The sequence below is a fragment of the Nesoenas mayeri genome (assembly GCF_963082525.1).
Source record: "Nesoenas mayeri genome assembly, chromosome: 1".
Classification (NCBI taxonomy): Eukaryota; Metazoa; Chordata; class Aves; order Columbiformes; family Columbidae; genus Nesoenas; species Nesoenas mayeri.
In genome coordinates, this window is record NC_137541.1 from 93,063,759 (window position 1) to 93,089,411 (window position 25,653).

The 25,653-nt window shown below is 41.8% G+C and overlaps 1 protein-coding gene across 1 annotated transcript in view; it reads right to left on the reverse strand.

Annotated features, from left to right (window-relative positions):
• Positions 1–8,058: 8,058 nt before the first annotated feature.
• Positions 8,059–25,653, reverse strand: part of PLCXD2 (phosphatidylinositol specific phospholipase C X domain containing 2) — a 65,588-nt gene continuing 47,993 nt past the window's right edge. The window contains exon 4 of the mRNA XM_080363446.1: positions 8,059–8,182. Within this exon, the coding sequence (XP_080219572.1) occupies positions 8,167–8,182 (16 nt within the window). The 3' untranslated portion in view covers positions 8,059–8,166. The remainder of the gene's footprint in view (positions 8,183–25,653) is intronic.

The window sequence follows — 25,653 nt, forward strand, 5'->3', positions numbered from 1 at the left end:
ATAAAAAGAAAATTGTTTCCAGTTTCTTTATTCTGTGTTCATAAACCCCAGGACATTATGCACAGTTTTTAAGTCAACAGGACCATTGCCATCACTCCCTCTGTACTCCAAAAATTCCAGCTGGTATCAGGTTTTCCTTGTAATGGAAACAAGCTGGCAGAACTTCAAAGACTTGATAACAGCTTATACAGAGAAAGGACAGCAGTAGTTAGTTATACTTCACTATTAAAAATGTTGTCTTTTTTTTTTTATGAGAAGTTGGATTGATTTGGCCATGCCTAAAATAGTGCCACTTGTGTCTGCTTGCAGCTCAGGAAGAGAATGTGAATATGTAGCTGCACTGGATTTTTTTAGGGAAAGGCTGTCTAACAGCTCAATTTTTGTCAAATATGCTGTGGCCAGAGGCTACGAGCACCATGAAATAACCGAGCTCAGTCAGACAGCTTTTAAATGACTGAAAAACTGAAATAGGAGTTTTGAAGGATAGGAAAATATGAGTACCCTATTTATTTCTTTATTTGAAGGTGCAGAAATCACCCAACCCTGATAAGCATTGTCTTAACAGCACAAACACTCAGAAGAACCTAGGAAAGTGAATGAAAAAAGTTTGAGTAAGTGGAAATAAACCTTTAATTTATAATTGGATATAAAAAATTATAAATTTGCCATTGATGGACAAATCCAGTTCAAAAAATTGCCCCTCAGTCTTAATGTTACATCCTTTTCTTTTCACCACGGTAGGATTCTAGATTCAGTTTCAAGACTGTCCTCACTTTCCATGTAGTGCCAATGGCATCTGTACTACATTAAAGTGATGAGATCCATGCCACTTTTCAGAGGTTTAAGAATTATGCTGGGGCTCACAGTAACCAGAGGCTGAGTATCTATATAAATAAGGCATTTTTACTTCTCTAGAAAAAATGTTTCTCTCTTAAAAATATTACAGTCCCTCATTTTTTTCCTTCCTCCTCCTCTTCTTCCCTGATCATATGCAACTGAAGAAATGGCCTTTGTTAGTTTTTCTGGGCTGGCAAGAAGCCCAAAGATCCAGCTGACAAAAACCTCAAGTCAGCAAATCCGATGTGAGGAATGTCCTTTTCAGAGTCCTCAGTTCACAGTCTCGCTGCCACGGAGCATTTCAATAGCTCCACACAGAAGAGCCTTGCGTGGCTCTTCTTTACAAGGTGAATGATCCTTACTCTGTTCCTTGTCCTTAAGTAATTAGCTCTCCTTACCCACCCATTGCTGCCCGGCGTTTGCACGCTGAGCTCTAGGGGAAGAAGATGCAACAGCATCTGTCCAAAAAGAAGCTCCCATCAACGCGTTCAGGGAGCAATTGCAAAGCTCAGTGGATCAGCTCCTGTCACTCCCACCCCACATTATACCTGTGATATAGCATCACATACTTCAGAGGGAAGCAGCCCAAGATGGCTCTGTCGGCCTGGACAACGTACGATCAGCAAAAGGTCCCTGAGTTGAACACGTGTGTGCTGCTGTAAATCCCAGCCCGCTGCCAGATCACTTGAGTTTGCACCAAGATTTCTACCGTGAAACAATCGAGGACTTCACAGAAATGGCTGGATCATAGTGATCAGTAGTCAGAAAAACAGGTGCTGCAAACAAACTTAAGCGTCTATCACGTGCATTAGTTGGATAAGATGAATTTTGAAAATTTTTCCCCAAAGGAATTCAGTGCTTTTTAAGGAAATGAAGAACACAGTAAATAAAGATCTAACCAGGCAGCACAGGAAACTGCACTATGGCTTCACAGTGCAGAAGTGGTTCATCCTGGAATCAGGGCACTTCAAATAATATCAAAATAAGCACCCACTTCTCACGCAGTTTTTTTTCCTGAGCCTTTCCTTAGCTGACACAACAAGCAAACACTGCTCTTTCTGTTCTTTCTCCTCCCCTTTCCTCAGTAGCCCTTTGGTATTTACCTCCTCTTATTTTGGATTTCCTGTCTGTACCCTAGGGAAAGGATTTTCCTGTGAGAAACAAATGTCACACTGCTGATCTGCTTGGATGCCAACAGACCAAGCCTGTCCTCCATGGGAAGCAAAGCTTTTGTCTACCTGCTATCAGAATAGTACTACCGTCAGATTATTCTCTTTTTTTTGAACCCATTTTATTTGTAACTAAGTTTTGAGGATTAGCTTTCTGGTACCTAGTAGAGTCACTGTTTCCATGTATGAAATTAACAAGGATGCAACTGTTTTGGGTGAATGAAGACCTAGACTGGAAGAAATCTCAACATTACAACCAAGCATTAAGCATTTTGAAAGCATACCTACTTTCTATAGGGTCCTGCGTAGCACATATCTTTTTGGTTACTGTATTTAACATTTTGGTCTGAGAGGGTGAGAAAAGCAAGGGAGAATGCTCTATATCTCTTCTTCACATGTACAGAGAGCAGGGCAGAGCAACTCTTCCAGAAGCATCCAGATATGGAGATACTGAAAATATGAAGCTGTTTCTGAAATTACAGAAGGTGTTTTTTTCATGACGGGGTGCAGTCTTCCTGGCAATTCACACCCAATTATTCAAGGAAATGCAGGAAAAAAAAAAACAAAACCACGACTGCAACTGAACAGTGACAGTCTCAGCAGATGTGTCTATTCAGATGGTTGAGACATAAAACTTGCTTCACCTCAAACACAGTTTTTGAGCTTTTGTCTTTCCCCAGCGATCAAATAGAGCAGTAAACCATAAGCCTCTGGGCTGGAAGATGGCCAAGGCTGATGATCCCCCAGGCAGCTTGCTGACAGGCTTTGGAAGTGCTTGGGAAGGACAAAGGTGCCACCTCTCATCTCTGGCTCTGCAGAGGCCAGAAGACACAACACAATTGCTTTGTAAAGACAGAAAAGTAATTTCTGGAAGATCACTGGGGAATGTGTTTATGTGCATGCATGCTCAAGTACAAGGTGTGCATGTTATATTGAGCATATGTCATAGCAGCAGAGTGCAAAAGTCTGGCCAAAGAATGCGGTAGGATAAATTACTTATTGCATTTTCATTTAGAGGTCTTCAGGGTGTTTAGAGCTTAGGATGCTGAAAATGCCTTAGATGTCTTTGCTATCCTCTTGTGATGCACTATAAGAAATGCTAGTTTGCCATGATTGCAACAGCCTCACTGTGGCAAACAACAGTCTGTGGCTTTGAATGGGTTGTACTATATATCCTCAAGATGCTGTAGAGCACTGGGGAGTGTTTTGTGGCTTGTGGTATGTGCAGAATGGGTGATTTGTAGACCTTTGGGGTCTAACCAGCTATTAACCCTGTGCTTGGGAGGCACTGGACTAGATGACCATGGCGGTTTATTCCACATACAGCGTGTAGTACATCCCACTGCTTGCAATTTTGTGAGGAATAAGTAATTGCCTTCAGTATACTCTCACTTCAAAAGTTGACTAAAAAAACTTCTTTATTACATGTGAAAGGATTTCTGCATCCAAAAGTCTCAAGATGGGGTAACGCATTCTGGAAAGTTCAGAAAAGCCAGTGCTCCAGCCAGTGCACCACCAGAGACCTAGCTGCGGTTCAGAAGAATGCAATGCAATTATGTACAGCCTTCCTTCAGTTTTACCTTAAGCCCGTTTGCTTTGCATTTTCTGCAATGTAAGCATAAGAAGCGCCTAAACCTACACTTAGTGAGCATTCATGGCACTAATGAAAGTCAGATTCAGACAGTGCTTTAATAAAAGTCAGGCTGTTGTACAGGAAATTACATGGACCCTGCAGACACTTTCAAACCAGAGGAACTATCTGTGGAAGGCACTGTTTAGATGGTCTCGAACGTTGTCTCAGTTTCAGCCAAAACTCATAACGTTAGAAATATCTTAATGTCATGCTTATAAATAGACCATCAAAAGTCTTTTTCAAATAAAGATATGAGAGGCAACCTTTCTGTCACAGCCAGACAACTCATTCACATACTAAATCCAGTCAACAAAGCAAACACTGTGCAAAATATCTGATTTCTTCTAAGCAATGAGATAGATGAATAATGAAGAAAAGTTCATTTGAGGGAGCATGTGGGGGACACTGTAGTAATCAGAAAGATGAGTAAAAGTTAACTGTGATCAAGCTGATAATGCAATAAAAAGCAAACTTCCAAACCTAAGTGCAGTCTCACTTTGCTAAGTTCAACTCTGTAGCAAGTAAATATTCCTATGGGGAAAGCTCCAGTAGAATTTACTTAGGTCAGGTGGGCCTGGTTTGTGTTTTATTCTGACCTGGCCTTTCCCTTCTAATTGATGTCCATTTATGTTTTCTACACTGAAATCTGAAGTTGCATTCCCTAGAAAAGATCTACCTGCTCAATGACAGCTGGAAGTGGAGATCCCTGTTTCTTTGCCACTACAGTAATGAGGAGATCCATCAATTATCACGTTCTGAGCTGGTCAATACTTCTGCCTCATTTCTTTCTGGCAGATGGACAGATGATGGAAACTAGTACTGCTTTTTTTTTCTGATACAAAGTCTTCTGATTTCAGAGCAACTACTTAAACAGAAGTTCTCACTTATCAGTGAGAACTTCAGAGCTGGTAACACCTTGCTTGCTCGGAGCTCCAGGTGCCTCACCTCTGAAAACTCAGGCAGCAAGTATTTATTTTTGCTGGGACTTTCTTGATGCCTTCTCTGCGTGCTGATCTGATGCCTTTCTCGTTTCTCTTCCACGTGAACAATATTCAGCCACCTGCATGTTAACTCAGCCTGTTATCAAACCTTCCACCTACACAGTACATTCTTAAACAGCTTTGTACATACCCTCATTTTTGGGGTGGTGTCTCCTATTGTTTCAGCTATTTATTCCATAAAGCTTAATTGCACTTTACAGTTGACTGAAATGGAGGGTAGTTGTTACACCCACTACCTTCAGCAACACTTCATGCAACTGCCAGCCATCACAAGATGTACATTTTTAGTACCCAGGCAAGCCGTTGCATTTATGTTCCTCAGAACTATTCAACAGGACACTACCTACCAACAACAGGCTTTCTTGAAAACACAGATCTCTTCCCATAAAACTTATGGAGCTGCAGACCACCTTCTGCTATCTTCCTGCAGCAAAGAAGCCCTGTATTTAAATGCAGCAGCTACCTTTTCCTTGACAGAGGTAGTATCTAAGTACTACAGGGAAACATTCTCTTCCACTCTTCCTCCTGCCCTTCAAATCACTCTCCTCTTCCCAGCTAATTCCCTTTTCCAATTAAATCTGCCAATGGGCTGCTCTCTTTGCTGCAAGAGCTGGATTTTCCTTTACTGTAGACTTATAACTTTGTGGAACACAATTCAGAATTAACCTGTATTGTCAGCTAGCCTCAATGTGGTGAGAGACAGCATAGCCAGAATATCTTGGGAAAAAAAAAAAAAATAAAAGGGAACTTTTACCTTTCAGTCATAGCTGGCATTTTTGGCAATGAGTAGAAGCTGTTTTCATACTCTGGAGAGCTCTTGGCAATGCTACACCCATGTTCAAGCTCCTACTCTTTAACTGAGAAGATCTGGGGTTAAAACCTCTGCTCCAAGTTAGGCAGAACTACCTCTTTAAAGTGGGATGCATCCTTTGTCAAGTCAGTGTGTGATACCACAAAACAAATGTTCACAAATTAAAGCAATGCATTAGCATCCAAAAGCAGACATTAAGATAGCTAAGTTAACAAGAAAAGAAGTGTGTGTAAAAAAAAAAAAAGTAACATTTCAAACAATTGTCCTTTTACTCCTGCGTGGAATAAACACATGTCAAACCTCCAGCTCTGCTAAGGAGCAAGCATCATTCTCCAGCAGTAACAGAGCTGCAGCACTGACAGCAATGGAGCTCAGGCAGAAACCTTTAGGATTCCACTGTTTATACACTATTTCCAGACTTTTGGAGGTGCTTCAGATTTGAATCTCCTATGAACTGACTTGTGCCAACTTGGCACTCCCAACTTGTTCAGCTTTTTTTAGTGCCTTTGCTTCCTGGGCAGAGGCCTAAGGGTGATGAAGGGAGGACCACTGCCCTTTGCAAGAGCCTCACGAAGCACAGGATGATGCTCTGAGCACAGCAGCAAGCTCTCCTCCTTGTGGCATGGCTGATCCCTCACTGTGATCCTGCCCTTTGCAATCATCTCCTTTAGCACAGCTTCCCAATGCTCACCTCTAGGCTGGGCCACTTCCCAGGCCGAGGAACAATCTCTGTTTACCTAACAACACCATCCTGACTTAGAGAATGATGTCCTTTCTCTGGCCCATTTGACATGGAAAAATTATCAGTTTTGGAGCTTTTCCACTTAAAACAAAGAGACTTGTGTGAGCACCACTTGCCAAGACCTGCTCCATGGAGCACACAAAGGAGCACAGTGTCATGGAAATAAAAGAGCTGCTTCCTTGCACAAGCACAGTGGTATTCTTCATCCTGACAGTCATGCCCTGGCGGGAACCTCACCTGGCACCTATTTTTGTCAACCAACAGGTCATAACCTGAAGGCAAAACACTGTTGAAAACAAACACAAGCTGTTCACAGGAACAAAGAAAACTGAATGCATGAGCAGGCTTTGGAAATCCCATGGAAGATTTATCTGATGAGTGATGAGCAGATTGCAAAAATGCTTAAGTACTTCTGGGAAGTACCAGGTCCCACAACTGCTCTGTCCCAGGAAACTGACTCATCATTAGGCAGAAAAGTCATGCTCTCTCTTGCTGTCTTTCTCTGTGGCTTGATGACTCTTCCTTCCTTTCCTGGCCAGATCATGACTCCACATCAACAGGTGAAGCACAGGGTGTCTCCGTGCCAATTCATTCACTGAATAAGCCAATTATCCTGCACACAAGGTGTAAACTTGAGCTGTCTTAGGTGAGGAAGAAAGCTCATGCTGAATTGATAGCCTTCACTTCCTGGATGAGAAGTGGGCACTGCTGTAACTCAGAGAAGAGCAAATCCTCCCTGTATAAAGAAACAACACAGGTGCCTGTGCCCAAGGCGTGAATCCTGATTTCAAGTGACAGTTTACTTCAAAATGGTGAACATGCGCTCGGCCCAGGAGTGCACAGGAATATTTTGCACATTTTTGTTCTTGTCAACAGCCTTTCCTTGGCTGCTTGCTCTCTCCAGTAGGCCACGGAGCCCCTTTTTGGGCACCTGGACCAAGGCTGGGTGTTGCAGCACAAGCACTGCATATTTAAAACTTATACCTGTTGCAACTGAGTGTTCCTATACCTGAGCTGCTGTTGCTTGTAATGGCTTGTGCTGCAGTGCAAACCCACAAAGGATTCACACAGGTAACTGCCAGCTGGGAATTTTTGACATTTCAAGTGCTCAGCTCTCTTTTGACATTTGTTTTTGCTTGTTTGTTTGTTTTGTTTTGCTGTTTGTTTTTTTTTTTTTTTAAACACAACTTGATATGTTTCTAAAATAAAGTTTTAAAAAGTATGGAAATTATATCACATGGGAATTTCAGACCTTAGTACAGACCTCTAATCCCTGGGAATAGTGGTAAAATATGCCCGTAAACCAATGTCACATCTCTGCTTTAAAGCATAAGGTACTAATACTTCCCTCTGAAAAGGTTCAAATAATTTGTATCACAGGCATGTGTATTTTCCAACGCAAGTTCAGTAGCCCTTGGTGAAGTGTCCCATAAAATTCACCTTGAGGCAAGCATCCCATTTACTGAGTAGCTCAGCCTTGGCTTTTGAAATTGATAACATCCTAAACAATGAAATGGAGCCCTGAATGCATATGTTTGTACCTGCTCTTTCTACAGGAATATAGTGCTCCTCAAGGAACAGCTGATAAAGCATGGATCCTTACTACGCCTTAAAAATAGACAGTCCAGAGGAGAGTGAGCTTTTGCTATTCAGTCACGCGCAAGCTGGCAGAGGAGTTAACAAAACAGGCTGCTCTACCTAGCTGGCCCATCAACACATCGTCCCCATAACTAGCTGTGCCCTCTGCAACCTCTTGTTAGCCCAGATGGTCTAAGAAATATCAGCATCTCTTCAGAGCTGAAATGTAGAGAGTCCCAGTCAAGAAACAGCATGAGCTCACCTTCACAGCAATGTGGTGATCCTTGGTGTGAGTGACCCGTGCTCCTCGAGTTTAATTGTCACCTTCTGAATGCTGGGGTCAGGATGCAGGACTACATTGATGAAGACATACTAAACCCTCTCCGGCTCAGAGCTCACACACTGGGGCTTCTGGAAGGCAGAGCAACCATACAGACGGAGCCAAGTCACACTGATATTCTATGGAGACTATTTGGAGGCTTGGCCTCAATTAGCATATAAATGAAGTGATACACGCAGTCGCAGCTTGCCAGAACACGAGACAGAATAATCTCCCCAATTTGGCAGCTCTCTAGAGCATTTAGTTTGTGAATGAGGAGCCAGGCACACTTTGAAGCCAAGCTGGGTCCACAGCTTACAGCCAATTGACTTTACATGGCGAAAACAGATCTTGAGAAGTGGTGAAGCAGACCAGCACTTTTTCTGCTCTTAAACTAAGTTGCTATTACAGGAAACTGACTTTAAAGATACTCATCACTGTTCCAGTAGGGTGATAGCATTTCACCTATTGCATCCAGAGGCCCAGATGAGCTGTGGTATGGCCCTCTGGCTGCAGGCGTCTGGCCATGAACAGAGTGCTTGATTTTATTCCAAGTAAAGGAGAAGGAACTGAAAGTTCACAGGAAAAATGATACGGAGGAGATGTGACCACGTAGCTGCCGAGCTTAGACACAGACAGAAACTTTACTTGCAGATCTGTATTTGGGAAAGAATAAGGAGATGAAATGGAAGCAAAGACATTCAAAACTGATGCACAGAGCATAGATGGAAGGAGTACTGATGTTTATTTGTATAGCCTATGCAAGCCTTTTAAGGTATTTCAGTTAAGACAGAGGGACGAAGGCTTGTGTTTTTCTACAAATGCCTTTCGCATTTATTAGGGTTTATTTTTCCTTCTTTAAATATTTTCAATTGTCAGGGGCTCAGTTCAGACGCAAAAGCAAGGAAAGCTAAGCACAAAGGCACGCAGATTTTTTCCAAGAGCAGTGCAGTCTTGCTCCTATAGCTACACAGTCTACTTTGGGGAGGATCAAATTTCTAGGGAAAAAGCAAAATCAATTTAAACACAGGTAAAACGTAAAAGGAAAATCAGTGCGAGGCTCCAATAGTCTTTTTTCGTCAGACCTTTTAACTCTGCTTTAAATATACTGACTGGAAAAAAAAAAGATCCATTCTCCAGTCACATTAGCAACCACAGTCAAGCCTAGCTCAACTATACATGTTGCTGTGTCTTGTTTTCCATCCTGGGACAAATGTTTCTCTTTAAAAGCTTAAAATTACAAGAAAATCCTACATGTCTCTTTTAAGAACCTCTTTGCATCCTTCAGCTAGCTTGTAGTTTCTTTGTGCACCAAATTTGTTCTTTCCCTTGTTTTTAAGCTCCAATTTAGTGCTTTCCTACAACGCTGTTGCAGCTGCAATCTGGAACTGCATAGCTGGCTCATTCTTTGCAAATGCCCCTTGCCTGCTGTGCAGCTGGGGTGAGGTAGGTGCTGCGCTTCTGCCCGTTTCACCTTGGAGGCATCTGAACACATGGGTTCCTATAAAATCCATGAAGTCTCTACCTGGTCCTGGACTTGCTTTAGCGGTCAGGTAGGTACAATCCCATCTGCTGTTCACAGCTAGGAGAGCCACAATCTGAATATCCACTTTTTCTATGTTGCAAAATAGTGAAACAACCGTAATGAAAAGCAGGAATGACAATCTGCTTGAGCAAGAGCTGGGAACTTCAATAACTTGGATCAAAGAAATATGTGACATCCAGCTTGATTCGATCCAAATGAATTAATGTCACAAGACAAGAAACCTCAAAATATAAATACCCCTTAAAAAGCACCCCCCTTGCCCATTTCATTAATGTTACCCACCCCTAGGCAATCTACTTTCCTGGTAAGCCATTTCTGGCACAGCTATTGTGTGAAGGGTGGTTTCTGATATTGCACTCTGGAAAATATCCCATTCAAGTTTCAACAAGGGAGAAGTATTTCATTGAGGATTTAGCATTTGTTTAACCCACCCTAACAAAAAAAAAAAAAAAAGGAGAAAAGTGGTTCATCAAAAATGAGTGTAGCAGAATGAAATAATCCCATGAGTCAGGGTTGAACCAGAGTTATGATGCAAATCTACTAGTGACTCCAACTTGCATCTGTTCAAATTAAAGGGCAAATCTGCTCTAATCTTGTTAGGTCTTGCATATTCTAACAACACTACCTGAACTGGAACAGCAACATAATTTTCCAGTTGTCTCCACACTTTCTTGTGGTCAGAATCTAAGAGCAGCTCTTACAAAAATAGAGGGCTGCTTCCCAAAATTTTTGCTTTGTAAATACACTTCTTATTCATGCTTCTAGGCACATAATATCACCTCTAGGATCATGAACCTTTTATGACCATGACCTATAGTTTGGAAATTACAGCTTATTATTAAATGAAGATGCTAGCTCTATCCTGAACTCACCCTCAAAAGGTGCTATGCAGATTACTTCATTAAATCATGTCTCTGTTTCTCTTCCCCTACCTCAAAAAGCAAAGCAATATAGTTTAGTAGAGCAACAATAAGGAATATTCCATGGAGCTTTTGCTTGGTTTGTATTATCTCAGTGCTGCAAGGCCCCAGCTGTGCTCACAGACGAGGAGTCTTCAGGGGACCAGCTCTGCTTGGCTGAACCCTTCTGCATGCTCTGTAGCAAAATGTGACCATGCACCACAAACATCGTTGCATGGGTTTAAGCTACCTGTCTCAAATGAGTGAAGTATTAGGCTGGAAAAGAAGCCTGGCACTGAGCTACAGATACTCTTTATGGACTCCATTAACAAGCAAACAACTAACAACCTTCACAGCCTGGAGACATGTGCGCCTCATGGGTGTTGCACCATGGACAAGTGCCACACACGTCTCTCTTGTCTGATGTGATTTCCAACCTCTGACTCATGCCAATTTTAGTGGCTTCCCTTGCTGTCCAAGGGCAGGGAAGCAGCAGAGGCATGCTGCCAGGATTTGCACCACCATTCTAGGGACCACCACAGGGGCAGCAGCCCACCACACAGTCCCGTGGGTCATCACCTTCCTCTGCTCCCCTCAGTGGCTGCCAGAGCTGCCTCCAGTCCTGACCCCAAATCCTGCCTCTGGTGCAGTTTCCAGTTAGTAAAGTGTACGTGGCAAATGGCTGCAAGCCTTAAAGCCCCAGCTGTTTTTATTGAGCCTTCCTGTACCTATTGCTTGTAGAAATCAGCATTCAGGAAGGTCAGGAACAAGGTTGATTTCTCATTCAAAAGGAACTAATGTGCAAAACAAGGAACTTGGAGAAGCTAACAACCTTCTGTGAGGTTCAGCATGAACTACAGAGACCAGCTGCAAAATAACAGTTGGATTTCAGCTGTAAACAGACTGAGTTTTACAGCTAGTTTATATATCTATTTTGGTGAAGTTATTTATTCTACAGGAAAAATGCTATTTGTAAGGCCCCGGGACAGCAGGGGGACAAGAGGAGAAGAGGAAGTCCTGCTTATGTTGTTGGAAGCAACTTCACTTCTAGACTCAGAAAGGGACTTAAAATAAACATTTCACGAAGCTACAAATTTGGAGAATCTTCAAGAAAATAATGCCTTTTTATCCTTTATTTAAAAGAAAAAAAAAAAAAAGTCTCACAGCTCTGCCATCAGGATATTTAAAGCAACTTTCCTGCCTTTAACAGCATACCCTGTTTTTTGTTTCCTGGCTGGGAGTGGGGAAAAAAAGCCCACAGAGATACAGAAATTACAGCCCAAGGTAAATAAGAATAGCATGTGTTTTAGTATCTCTGTGAGGCAGTGAGGTAAATGGAATGAAGACTGGACTGAATATAAATAAGAACAGAAGAAAGAGAAAGACTGTCCAGGTCAAAGAAGCTGTAAATTCTGTGCAGACTTGATACAAACTGTATCTTTTAAATGAATTAATTTCATGCAGTAAGCTGCTGTTTAAAGGTAAAGTCCCCATTGAAACAAGGGTGGCCCTAACTGAAGGAAGCTTTTAAGTGAAAACAAGTGATATCTGCCATCTTCATCTAGTGTAAAACAAGAAATTACTAAAACATGCCATTTCTCATGCTATCCTATACTGTCCTTCAGAGAAGTCCATCTTCTTCCATAGTTAAAAAATGAAAAGCAGGCTCATTTGGTTTCTATAAAAACATTTCAAGTGAAAAACAAAAGATGAGGTATTTGGTTTTTATTCTCAGATTTCTCCAAAACACAAATGACGACAAAGCGGTCTGGAAACCTAATCATGAGTAACAGGCACCCAAACACCACCAAGACATGAAACATTTCCAGAAGCTCTGAAGCCTGTAGGACCCACGGAAATCAGCACAGCTTCACTGAAAGACCTGACTCATTCCTTCCTAAGATGAGTTTTGGGGCACCAGGAACCATGAGCTATACGTCTTAAGACTATGCCAGCTGCTGATTTGTCAGCTACTTGGTTTCCTCCCCTACCATGACCTTTACCACAGACATTTGCCTTTAAAAACAAACTAACAAAATACAACAACAACAAACTTTTAATCAGATCAAACAGTAACACAATAGCAGTAAGGAAATAATAATGAAAAAATAAAGAATCCTTTGCTCAACACATCCTAAGAAGGTGCTGCCACCTCAGTCATTCAAAAAAAGCCAGCCATTTATTCACAGCACAAGAGGAACATGCTGATAAATGTGCATTCCCCCCTCTGAGGGTTGTTATGAGTCACCACATCATCAAAATATATGTTGCCCCTAGGTGAAATTCTACCAAAATTAAAACTACCTTCATGTCTTAAAGTTCACCCTACAAGATACCAGGCACTATGCTCACCTTTCTTTAAATAGTTACCTGGACCTTAACAGGGAAGACTAAAATATATTTCTACTTCACACCAGAATTTTGCATCATAACTACAGAATTTAATTTGCAGTGTGCATATTTACAATTTCAATCAGCATATTTCAGCTTCTTAAGGTTTAATGACAGCCAGTGACCAGTACAAGTCCTATCATCAGCTTTTTGCTTTCAGATCCCAATTTTAACAAACGCCGCATTATTTTTGCCTCTGCCAAAGGCAGGAATGCTTATAGCAAACCAGGTTCACAGAAGTTCCAGAAGTTCTCCTCTTTGCACAGTCCCAGACTCAGTGTCACAAGAAGAGGTCATAACAAAATCACAGGAGTACTATGATTTTGAAATCAAGGTTTAATGAGCTTCACAGGCCAATAAAAACATTTCCCTATCTTTTTATTTATTCAGTACTGTAATTTCTTCTGCACTATTAGATTATTTATTCAGAGGAGTCTGTGATGCATTTTCCACCTTCAAAGCACCCATGCAAAGGCAGGCATACAGCTACATTGGAGTAACACAGCTTGGGGCCTGGTGAGAAAAGCTCTAAACCTTCTGCCTTGCAAGATAAAGTTTTGATGTTTAATTTGTCCCTTTATTTTTTGCGACATGGGGCAATTTAGGAGATAGGATTTGCACTTAAAGCATTTATTATTCCTTTAACATTAATTTAGGCTAATATTTAAAAATCTAATATTGTGTTATTTCCTCTAATTCTTGAATTTATTCTCTCTCTTGTATTAAAAATGACCAAAGTATTTTTCTTATTTAACATACAATAAATACCACATATAAATTGCTTTATTTCTGTCATTTGTGTTATACACTATATTTAATAATTAACCCTGGAGCATGCTCTGCACTCCATTAAATTTGATGCATAAAGAACATTATTTCCTTAGTGTTAGCAACAGAAACGAATATTAGAGTAGCATATTGAGAAATTTATTCACAGAAATACAAAGGAACTAAAAGCACTAAGTAGCAGGTTGTCCTTTTAGAGATTGATCCAAAATAAGTAAAAATGGTAATGGCAAAGTGTTAAAGTCTTCCTTTTCATTGGTTACTACTTCTAAGGCTCTATGCCTGCAACTGGGCTGTTAAATCTAATTTAATTAATGGTATATGATGCTTCCAGTGCCTCTCCAATAAGGAGCTTTTTGGTTTTGTAAACAAAGGTTTCCACTTACTGTTAAGTTTCAGAAAGTGTTTTAGCAGGATGCAGCCAGCATCAGTCAAAACATGGCTTTATTTTCCACAGACTGCTCTGCACTTTGTTTCAATTTGAAATGATGAACCGATAAACATACATTTTAAGACTAATGTAAGCCTTTTAAAAGCTTAATCTGAGATTATTCATCTGAGATAACTGGCATCTTTTAAAGTCACAGAAAGTACCTAAGCAATATTCAGCTCCCTTGCCTGAACAGCAGTATAAATATGGGTTAGATATTGATTTCTGAATAATTATTACAGATCTGCATCAGTTTGAGTAAGGAACTTAGACCTTATCAGTGTAATGGAAAAGAGTCAAAACACTTTCTATCACTGCACAAAATGTTTTCCCCATTTTCCCCATTTAGTCTCTGGCAATTAACAAAGTTTAATTAATCCCAAATGTCTTAGACATCTTTGTAGAAAGCCAAACATTTATTTGAACATCTTGTGCTCAAATGTCACATCTGGAAAAGACAGTATTTTGAAGTCTTGCTACACTTTACTTAGTTTTTGATTTGTGATATACTAGAAACAATCTAGATCTGCAGAAAAAGATTCCCTGAAGTCATCATTTAACCAGACTTCTGATTATGATACCCAAACCAAAGGCTGGGATTTTCTTCGAATTCAGTCACAGCAAACAAGTATTTAAAAAAAGGGTGGGAGTCTCTTTGCATTGTAAGAGTTGGAAGCATTAGTGTGCTCCCATTGCTACATTACCTACAATGACAGTAATGAATTTGAAAGACTGACAACTTCTACATCAGTGGTGACATCAACAGAATTATTCCCGGAAATTAAAAGATGAAGAATTTGTTTTCAAGTGTTCCAGTCCATGTTTTCTAAAGTAACTGTGAATATGGATCTCTCCAACTCTGGCAGATGCAAAACACAAAGTAGCTCCAAAGGCTTTGGTTTTCAGACAGCACTGAGGATTTCTCATCTGAAAACCCAGGCCCTACATGGCTGTACATACAGACTGGGGAACAAGAGGCTGGAGAGCAGCTCTGCAGAGAGGGATCTGGGGGGTCTGGTTGATGGCAAGTTGCACATGAGCCAACAGTGTGCCCTGGCAGCCAAGAGGGCCACCCGTGTCCTGGGTGCATCCAGCACAGCATTGCCAGCCGGGCAGGGAGGTGATTGTCCCGCTCTGCTCTGCACTGGTGCGGCCTCACCTGGAGCACTGTGTGCAGCTCTGGGCAACATAGGATAAAAAGGATATAAAGCTAAAAGAGACTGTCCAGAGGAGGGCCATGAAGTTGGTGAAAGGTTTGGAGAGGAAGCCGTATGAGGAGCAGCTAAAGTCACTTGGTTTGTTCAGCCTGGAGGAGACTGAGAGGAGACCTCATGGGGCTACAGCTTCCTCACAAGGGGAGGAGGAGGGGCAGGTGCCGATCTCTCTGGTGACCAATGACAGAACCCAGGGGAATGGCAGAAAGATGTGCCGGGGAGGTTTAGGTTGGACATCAGGAAAAGGTTCTTCCCCCAGAGGGTGGTGGAGCACTGGAACAGGCTCCCCAGGGAGGTGTCACGGCCCCAAGCCTGACAGTGTTCAAGAAGAGACTGGACAACACCCTCAGACACATGGTGTGAACTGTTGGGTTGTCATATGCAGGGACAGGAGTTGCACTCGATGATCCTTGTGGGTCCCTTTCAACTCAGAGCATTCTATGATTCTGTGGCATCTTTTAAAACACCACCAATGGGAAGACAACACCCATAGTCACTTTAGAAAATCATACCACACAATTTCAGACTCTGCCTTAAGCAGGGACTTCCTTGTGATCACCCATGTAAGGTTTGGTCACTCTACTCAAAGTAAATCTTAAGCAGCGTTTTTCAGTGCCAAAGGAGGGAAGGAGTAGTTGCACCATCTAACTGAGATACCTACCACAGGAGGTTACATTACAGGATCAATCCCTTCACGCACCCTCTTTCATCTTTCATATCAGGGATATATAAGCAAATGACACCAATAAACCTTTGGAAAAAGGACAAGGGAGTATCTGGGAGCTGTGTCATGAGAAACCTCTTTTGCTTCCTTTGTGAGCTGCCACATAGCCATCTGACATCCCCATGGGATAGGGGCAGCTCTGGTCCAAGAGAAATTTTAATTCCTTGGGTGAAGCAACAGCATGAGGTGGCCACCTCTGCAGATCATCGATGGCACAGGTTGCCTGGGGCAGCAACGGCCTGGACCCTACAGATGACCCCCATAGGACTGTTGGCTACCATGAGAGTACTCACCCCTAGACAGCTGCTGCAACAGCTGCTGACTGCACACCACTTCTATGATGTGGGGAATGGCCAAGTCCTTTACTCAAGCAACACTCTTGCTCCAAGCTGCCTGCCTGAGGAAAGGCTTTCCCAGCCTTGCCCCAGTGTTTTGGTAGGATGAGTGCCCTTGGAACTCAGTTGGATGTTGTAAAAGCTCTCCAGACATCCAGCCTGAGTCCCAGATTTTCTGGCCAGCTGACATTCACCTTCTGGAATGCTGTCAACCACCTGTCCTGGTTTTGTTAAAAAAGGTTTCTCTTTTAGTGAATTTGCCTGTAAGCTAAAGCTTTCATATTAGTTGCATTTTCCTGGAAAACCAGATACATGTTTTGGTAAAGCTAGCAATGGAATGCAAATGTCTCACAAGATGGGCAACAAGAAACAGGTGACCAAGAAACTGACCAACAGAGTATAACATCCCATTCACATGTATACTTCATATAAAAGTGGGAGATCATGAGGATCTCATCCCTTTTTCCTTATGGCTGACAACAGGAGAAGACCTTGCACATCATCCCTGCAAACTGAGGCCTAGTGACAGACTGAATCCAGTTCTGGTTGGCCACAGGATCCACTCCAGGATTTCGGGTGCCAGCCCAACATCTGCCAGAGCAGTTGCCAGGACTTTCAAGATTGGTTTTGTATATTTTATATTATTTTCTCTATTTTGTCAGTAGCATTCATAAAACATTTTTAATTTTTCCAACTCTCTTCTCTCTGTCCTTCTTCCCCTCCTGATTGCCTGTCCTCAGTGGGAAGGGGGGAGAGAGGAGGTTAACAATGCCACAGTTTTATTGTCACCCCGCAATCAAAACCTCAACACTGTCACACCATCAAATGTCCACAGAGATTTACCAGGTATCTCAGCCTCTTCGACCACCTCTCATGTCTGTTCTACCTTCTCATCCTTGCGGACAACTCTTGCATGCCCATGTCCTTCAAAATGACAGAGAAGCTGTAGAGAAGCCAGCCATGGACATGGGTGCACATGTGCATGTGGTGTCTTCTCCCAACTCCAGGACAACCCTGCCTTGTAAGCCAGGGGAAGAGTGGGAGGGGGCTGCTCAGCCACCTCCCTTTTTATTTCCCCGATATACCAGGGCTTACCATGTTTGCTGACATCAACCAGGAGTCCAAGTAATATGGTCAGACATGTCAAAAAGATCAGGAATATCTTCTGGAGGTGCAGAGAAAGGAGGTGGAGTGAGAAGATTCAGGTTAAGATAAATGGATAAGTGTCAGTATGTAAAGCTGGCTAAAATAATGAGATTCAGAACTGAAAACTGATCTTGCATAAGCTTTTCCTACACAAAAATCATCTGTCAGCAGAAATAACCTATGGAATGCTCCTATTGGTTCAAACCCTAAATTGGCAGCAGGTTTACCATGCAGGCGTACCTTAAGTTCTTTTAAAAATGAAAAGGTTGCTTTTATGATTGATTCTTTAATAATGGACAATACATTAATTGATCAGAAGCAGTCATGCCGGAGGCTGGGAGACAGTGGGCAGAAGTTCAGCTCACACATGCAAGGGATCTCAACTTCTGATTGGTACCAGAGAAGCTGGAGATAGACAATGTGAGCAGGCAATACTTTGCAGTACCAGACCAAATTCAGCCATAATAGAGTCCATCCTCACTCTTCTCTTCAGATTTTACTTTATTAATGAATAACAATGACAGATTAAACATCTTCCTCCAGTCTGTTTATTCCCTGTGCCAGTTACAGGGCTGCTTAAGCTCACAAATCAAATAGTCTTGGAAAACCACCTTCAAATACCATCTAACAAAGTAAAATAATCACATACCTATGCCAAATGAGTCAAATACACAAAATCCTTTCCAAGCAGAAGTAATGGCTTGCCAAAAAGACATAATCCATTTTAGGTAAGTTCTACTGCTTCTTAAAGAGAGGCACATATTCTCAAAACTGATGGCACTGGAAAGATTGAGACAGTCATGTAATTACCTCTGGATACCAGTCACTGTGAGAGATGGAAGATTACTTTTTTCCCCTCAGTGCTAATATCTTCTCCCTCAACCATATCATATACCCTCATGAAAAGACAGCTACCACCTATATATCCATTTGCCTTATTTACCACCTGCAGCAGCAGTATTCAGCATGAGGCACTTCAACCCATGTGGTCAATGGATCATCAGAATTCATTTGCAAAATGATCCATTAAGACAAAGCACTGCTTTATAAGACATAGAATCACATGCTTAACTGCCTTCTTTGAACAAGCAGAGGTAATTGTGAAGTATCTTGTATTGATGACTCCTCTACACATAGGCCAAAAAGGAGAAATGAGTCTGAGATGCATTCAGTATGGAACTGCAGAAAGCAGTGACTCTGCAATCAGAGCTGTTTTTCTTATATGAAAAAAAGAGATTACTCAACCAGTGCTGACTGTTTAAGAAGCAAAAAAGAACTTCACAGAGCAAATGAGCAATACGTTCAGCTGAATGTTGTTGCACTCCAGTGGGGAAGAATGAAGCTTTTACTATTAATTGCTTAATCATACAATTTGCCCCTCTTGTATAGCAAACCATTTGCATGGACCATTCAGAGACGGAGCCATTTGCCTACAGCCGAGACACAGCAGGAGAGTTATTATGCTCATGTGCATTAGACATTTCCAGAACATCATGCAAAGTTGTACAAATATGCAAAGAGGTCTCAGCTAGGATAAAGCTTCATTTTATTGCCTGATATTATGAAGCTGTATTTTCCTCCTTGCATCAGAATAGCTGTATTTTCCTCCTCAGGTTAGCAGGACCTAACAGCAAAATGATTTTGCTTTCCACAGGCTACTAAAGGACTTATGCAGTTACATAGCCTGCTGAGCTTGTATTTCAAATAATTAACCCCAAATTTTAAAAGCCACACAAATTAAAGAAACACCCCAAGAAGCTACGCAGCTAAAATTCTTGCAAAGTTTTGAGCCTGTGCCTCTCTGTTGCCTCTTCCACTCTTAAAGTCTCCTTGGGTGGTCATTAGATCCATTACTTGCATGCCAAGGGATGTGCAAGACAGATGTCACCTGTTTCTGAACTTGTTAAAAGGATTTAGGAAAAGCAGAGAGTATCTTGAGCTCTGGGACCAAGAGTGAGAGCTCACAGCTGAGGATTGAGAGGCAGATCCATGACATCTCAAGCTCTCTACAACCAGCCACAGATGACCAATGCTGCAGGACCTGAATGGTCTTAATTAGGATTTCTTGGACAAGTTGCATACCAGATACTTCACATGTTACTGAAACTGTCTGAGCTGATGACCATCTCTTTCTGTTCATGCACAAAGTGCAGGGCCTGGAGCTGCTGCTGCTACCAGCAGCAATACTGGTGTAAACCAGTTTGGGGAACCACGCTTCTAAATGAAGATCTGTCACCAGCGATGAATGCTTGGGAGGTGGTGGAGAGCAGAGGGAGTTCCAGTAGGAAGATAAAGGATTTATGTGGGAAGGCAGTGCTTGCTGATATGAGGCTTGAGAGCTGCCTGGAGGCACCAGTCAGGAGCTACCTGTGCTTTGTGCACCAGCTAGTAGGACAATAAGAACAACTGCCAATGCCAACAAATGCATTTCTTGCACTAAGTTGACATCACATGATAGCAACCAAAAAAAAGCAGCCAGTGAAGCAATTTGAGCATGGCCTTGCTTATGGCAGAGACCTCTAGAGCAAAGTGCTGTACAGCAAGGCAGTAAGAGAGCTCCCTGCCTCACCAACCCGAAGGCTTTTAACTTCCTGTAGAAAATTATAGCCTGTGACAAACACAAACTCCTGTGGCTAGTGGCAATTTCCTCAAATACAGTAGCATGGGATCAGAAAAGACAGTTAAAAAGAAAGCACAATTTAACATGGCTTTGTTTGTATTAGTTTACCAGACCACAATATTAATTGCTTGCAAATATTTGGAGATTGCAAAGTATTTATAAAATTGGTTGTGGCTACTAAAACACCAATCAATATTAACAGAATTATGAAATTTGGAATGCCCAAGTTAAGTGCATTTTGTTTCTTCCCCTAATAGTCCCTCTAGTGTGTTTCAGTCATATATTGTGGAACAGAAATGGCATCATTAGGATTACTAAATGAACCCCAGAATAAGAGTAGTAAATAATCCAAAAAATACTAAGCAAACTATATATAAACCATGTTAAAGTGACTAATGGCACATACATCTGAATTAAATTAGAGTTAACTTGAAATAATGAACTAAGCAAGCCAGGCCAACTTCATAGTCACTGTTATTTGTGGTGGCCAGCAATAGCAGCAGTCAAAAGATACATCCTTATTTGTATGCTCCATTTTTTTAGTTGTCACTGCAGCTCTGTATAATGAATTCTATCACATCCTACATCATCCAGACATATTGCCTAATACTTAAATATAAATTGCCACATTTCTTCTCATCTCTCTCCCATCCAAATCACATATCTCCTGTGTGCAGCATATTATTAAAACTTTGAAGGCAAAAGTTAATAACTGGTTTCTCCATAGGAAAACATTTTCTGCTATGAAGGGATGTATTATCTGAAGTCAAGCAGGCTGCAAAGTTTGCTGATGAGAAACAACGCCTCTGCCATACTCAACAATTCTGACAACTGTTAAATACAGATGATGACACACTTGAAATACCTAGTCTGAAACAAGATAAGATGAGTACCTCATATTAAAAACTTTCTTGTACTAACACCTGGTTTTGCCTGTATTAGCACCAATAGCAGAACAGCACTTGATACAGAAGAAAGTAGAATTGGACTTGTAACCTTTAACATGAGTCAGATGTGATTCATAGCCCAAGCTATGTCATTCTTATCTGTACTTGCTTTTTTATTATAAACAAAGGACCCTTCAAATACTGCCTGATGTGAGATCCTCAGTCTTGCAGTTACACACTGGCACTGCAAGCCTAGGACGGGGCATGAATGAAAAAGGCTGTTGCTGCTGAATAGGAAGGCTTGGTAAAGGCATGCCCAGAACCCCAGCCAAACCCACAGTGCGCCAAACACAAGGATCTCTCTACCTCTCCTGGCTTCCAGCCTGAAGCCACTCTGTTTCCTTCGCTGCCTTTTCTTTGCTGAGCCACAAAGCCACTGAACCGGGTGAAGGAGGCAGGCTGGAGGTTCAGAGTCTGCTCCAGCTCACAAGTCAAAATCCCCACACTCAATGGTGAGACCTGCCCAAGTTGACAACAGCTCTCCCGCATCCCCCTCCAGGATTTCTTCATGGACACAGCAACCTGCAAATAAAGCCCTAAAGCATCACAGTGAACAGACTTGTAATTGACAATATATTAATACCTCAATAATGTGACAGAAGAGGGTGATATGCAAGCAGAATGGAAGCTTTGTATGTAGCTTGCCAGTAGTCTATACAATAGCTTAAATGAAGTGAATATTGACAAGAAAAAAAAGTTTTGAAAGGTCAGTGGAAAGTCTGGGAAAGACTAAGAGTAAAGACCAGTAGCTTTTACTGCTCTAATGTGTTTGTGATGTAGCATTTTATAGGCAAGTGGAAAATACCATTCTGTCTTCAGATAGACCAGTGGTGTATTAGCAACCCACCAAACAAAAGCTGAGAGACTTTTTTGGTACCATGTGGATTTCTTTAACTCTAGCTTCCAGGCTTGCCTAGCAAAATGAGGGTTTTGCTTTGATTCAGATGATCAGTATCTCATGAACATTACAACACATCCAAGCAACTGCAAGCAGAGTCAAGTGCTTGCTAGCAGTCAGTTACAGCAGAGCTGTGAGTGTTGGTATTTATGGGATTTGCCTCTAAAGGCAATCGCAGGATGCTGCTGCACAAAGATGAAACCACATTGTTAAAACCAAAACACTTCACAAAGCTGCTTCCAGAGCAGGGCAGCATCTCAGAATTCTGACTTCAGAAGACTACTATAGCTGGTTCAATAACTGTGCAAATTCAGTCTAGAAAAGCAAAGCAAGTGATGAAGCAACAAAAGAATGTCACTTAGCATTTCAATGACAACCACTGGTTTTCAGCTTTACACATTCTAGCCCAACAAAACTTGGCGAATACCGTGGATTCCCTATGAAGCTCACAGCTCAAATGGCAGCACAGACTTCCCAAAGTCAATTTCCTAGCCTTGTAGTGTGAAAATTACTAGTGTTAGATCAACAGCAGAGCACACCAGGTTTTCTATTAATTGCCAATAGAAACCTTCTCAGGCAGGGGAGGGGGCTCCACATCAGGGGGCATTGCAAATTGAAGCCCACTGTCAATACTATTTTCTGTAGACACACTTGTATTGGTTTCAGTTAGACATTGTATAAAATACTCTTACAGGCAAAACTGACACCTGTTTGTCAGTTCAAAGCAATACGATAAGGCATCCCCAATTCTGCTCTAAAGCAGACAGAAGAAGGGGTGGTCTTTCCACATCACTGCTCCTACTCAGCTACAGCAGCATCACAACCGTGCCAAAGCAGATACAGTATCTTGTCAACTGCTGAAAAATGAGACAAAGAGGTTCCTGTCAACTTCTCTCACAATATAACTAGCAGGCACACTCAAAATAGATGAAGTTACTAGGGAGGGGAAGAAAAACTGTAAATGCAGGTTCATTCACAGGCAGCTGCACTCTGATGTTTGTGCCAACTAACACATGTTCAGGTAAAGCTAAGATTGTGACCGTATCTATGGTGTAAGCAGTTATGATCTGCACAAAGCCTGGCATTTGTTAAATGTTAATTTCCAAGTGTCTTGTTGTTTCCCAGTAATTGATTTCCAGTTTGTGGGGAAAGGCTAACATGTCACATATTCATCCTCCATAGCAGCTGTTGCCCATACAGACAATCTGTATTAAACCCCTCCTGAAAGAATTTTAAAGCTTTATTTCATCATACTTAAATCTCAGCAAGTAAATGGAATAAAATGCTATTTCTGCCCTGCCTCTGAGATGTGCAGAAGCAGCTCTTGGTCTTTTTGCCTGTTTTCCCCTCCCTCATGCAAGCTAGAGCACTGAGCCTTTCCCTACAGCCCCTTAATTCAAACACTGGACAAGAGTAATCACATTTCACACTTCATGGTTTAAACTGATCACCATATGGATTAGGAAAGAAACTGTGCCTCACTGCATATGCGACTATCACACAAGTTCATCGCTCTATTAGTGGTTTCTTTGCTGTAGTCTCAAGAATTGGGTATTTGCCACAGCTGGAGACATGGATGCTGGACACGCACATCTTCTCCTTGCTGCTTTATATTGCTGGCTCCATATTTTTGAAACTTGTCCAAAGCAGAAATCAAAATGACAGTTTCATTGCTCTGAGCTGAACATACTTCGTAGATATTTAACATATTGCACTTTCACACACTAATAATGACTTGCTAGGAAATTCCCTTGCTGTGCTAGTTAAAATGAACTGGAAGAGCGGCTTTGATCCTCTTCAGAGCTATTCTCCTGCATTTAGTCTTTGGGGCAGATTTATCATTTCATATTAAGACTTAACACAGTTACTATTAAGACCTTTAGCCATTTGAGGTATTGTTTTGGTGGGGTTTTTTTGTTTTGTGGCTCTTATTTTTTAAAGCACAATTTTTGTGTTTTATAACTATTCTTAGGGAACCTAAAATCTTAAAATTAAGCTTTTTTTTTGCATAGTGCCCCCTCCACAGTGTACCTGCCCAGGTGGCTGCCCTTAACAGCTCCAAAAGATCCACTGGGTAGAACATCTGGGGATCTTCTTAACAATTCCTACAGTTTTGGTGGGGAACATAACCACAGCTTCCAGGGCCTGAATCCTCTTCAGCTGCTGCCAGGCCACAGCAGTAACAGCAAAACTGTCTGAAACAGGGTAGGTGATATGAATAATTATGCCCCTTTTCTCCTCGCCAACCAAAAAAGAAAGCAGGATTTGGCAGAAACTTTCAGAAGCACACAGCAGCAGAGAAATGGAAGAGGAAAAGGGCATTGGACCCACTTCAAACATCTGTGTAGTCTTGAGTGCTTCATCTAATCAGCTCCCAAGCAACAGAGCCACCACCCCCCTTTGGAGAACATGTACAGAGGGAGTCACTCAGCTTCATACTCTACATCCTTGGCCCCTGTATCTCACCCCCTCCCCAGCAATTATTGTTCATTTCATCTCACTTCAAAAACTCCAAAGGACTCTCTCTCCAGCTTCATTGCTCCTTTTCCCAACTAGCTGTCTCCTTCAGCCCTCTTTCCCATGGCTGGAGTTCATGCTCCCTTTAGGAAGGCTGCACATACATCTCACACAATAGGCACCATCTCCATGACACTGTGTGCTGTCTGCACAAGGAAGAACTGCAACTTCACCACATAAATCCTACCATGTAATCAATTTGCATGCCAACATTTCTGGGTCACAGCAAGCACTCCTGCTCTGGGGAGCCTTTCATAACCAAATGACTTCAGATTACTCTGCTCTGAATAATCTACTCTGACAATGGTTATTGTTTATGCTTGAAGCTCCAGTCCAAACTGGAGCCTCACTGATTGCAGATAAACAGGCAGGTAAACACAGCCTCTGCCTGAAATGACTTGCTGCATAATCTATGTCAACAAACAGGCAAAGCAAAGAAGAGGAGTCTGAGTTCAGGAATGGGAAGCATGGGGTTGAAGAAAGGCAGAAGACAGCACTAGCCAAAATGTTGCATCACCACAGGTTAAAGGTTTTTCCATGTTTTTCTCCCTACCATTTGATAGCAGAAACACAGAACCAAGTGGGACATCATGAGTTCAGACCACATAGCTGTAGCCCTAGGCTGCACCCACACCATTCCTGACAGACTTGATCTACACGGTTTGAACAAGGATTCTCCAAGTTGCCTGTCCCAACTATTGTTACTCTCAGCAAAATAATCAACACATCTTCCATCTACCATGGACCAGAAAACAAATGCTTTTGTCTTTGCAAACAATTCATTTATTTGAAAACTTTAATTTATTTCAGTCTTACCTTCCCTAAATTACACAACCTTATGTCTTTCTCTGCACAGTGTAGGGCCCTGGCCTTTCTTCTTATTCCTTCCAAGCCCCTCCAATTGGTCTTGCTGAGGAATTACCACTATTATCTGCACACGGAATATGCAGATATATGCATGTCCTGTCACCTCTGTCTGCCTAACCTTGAGGAATAACTCTTTTTCACTATAATATATTCTCTCAGTCACTGCCATTTTTTAAATCATTTTCTGCAGAACTGCAACATGTCAATTTGTTTCCCACCTTGTAACCAACTGAGTGATTGTTT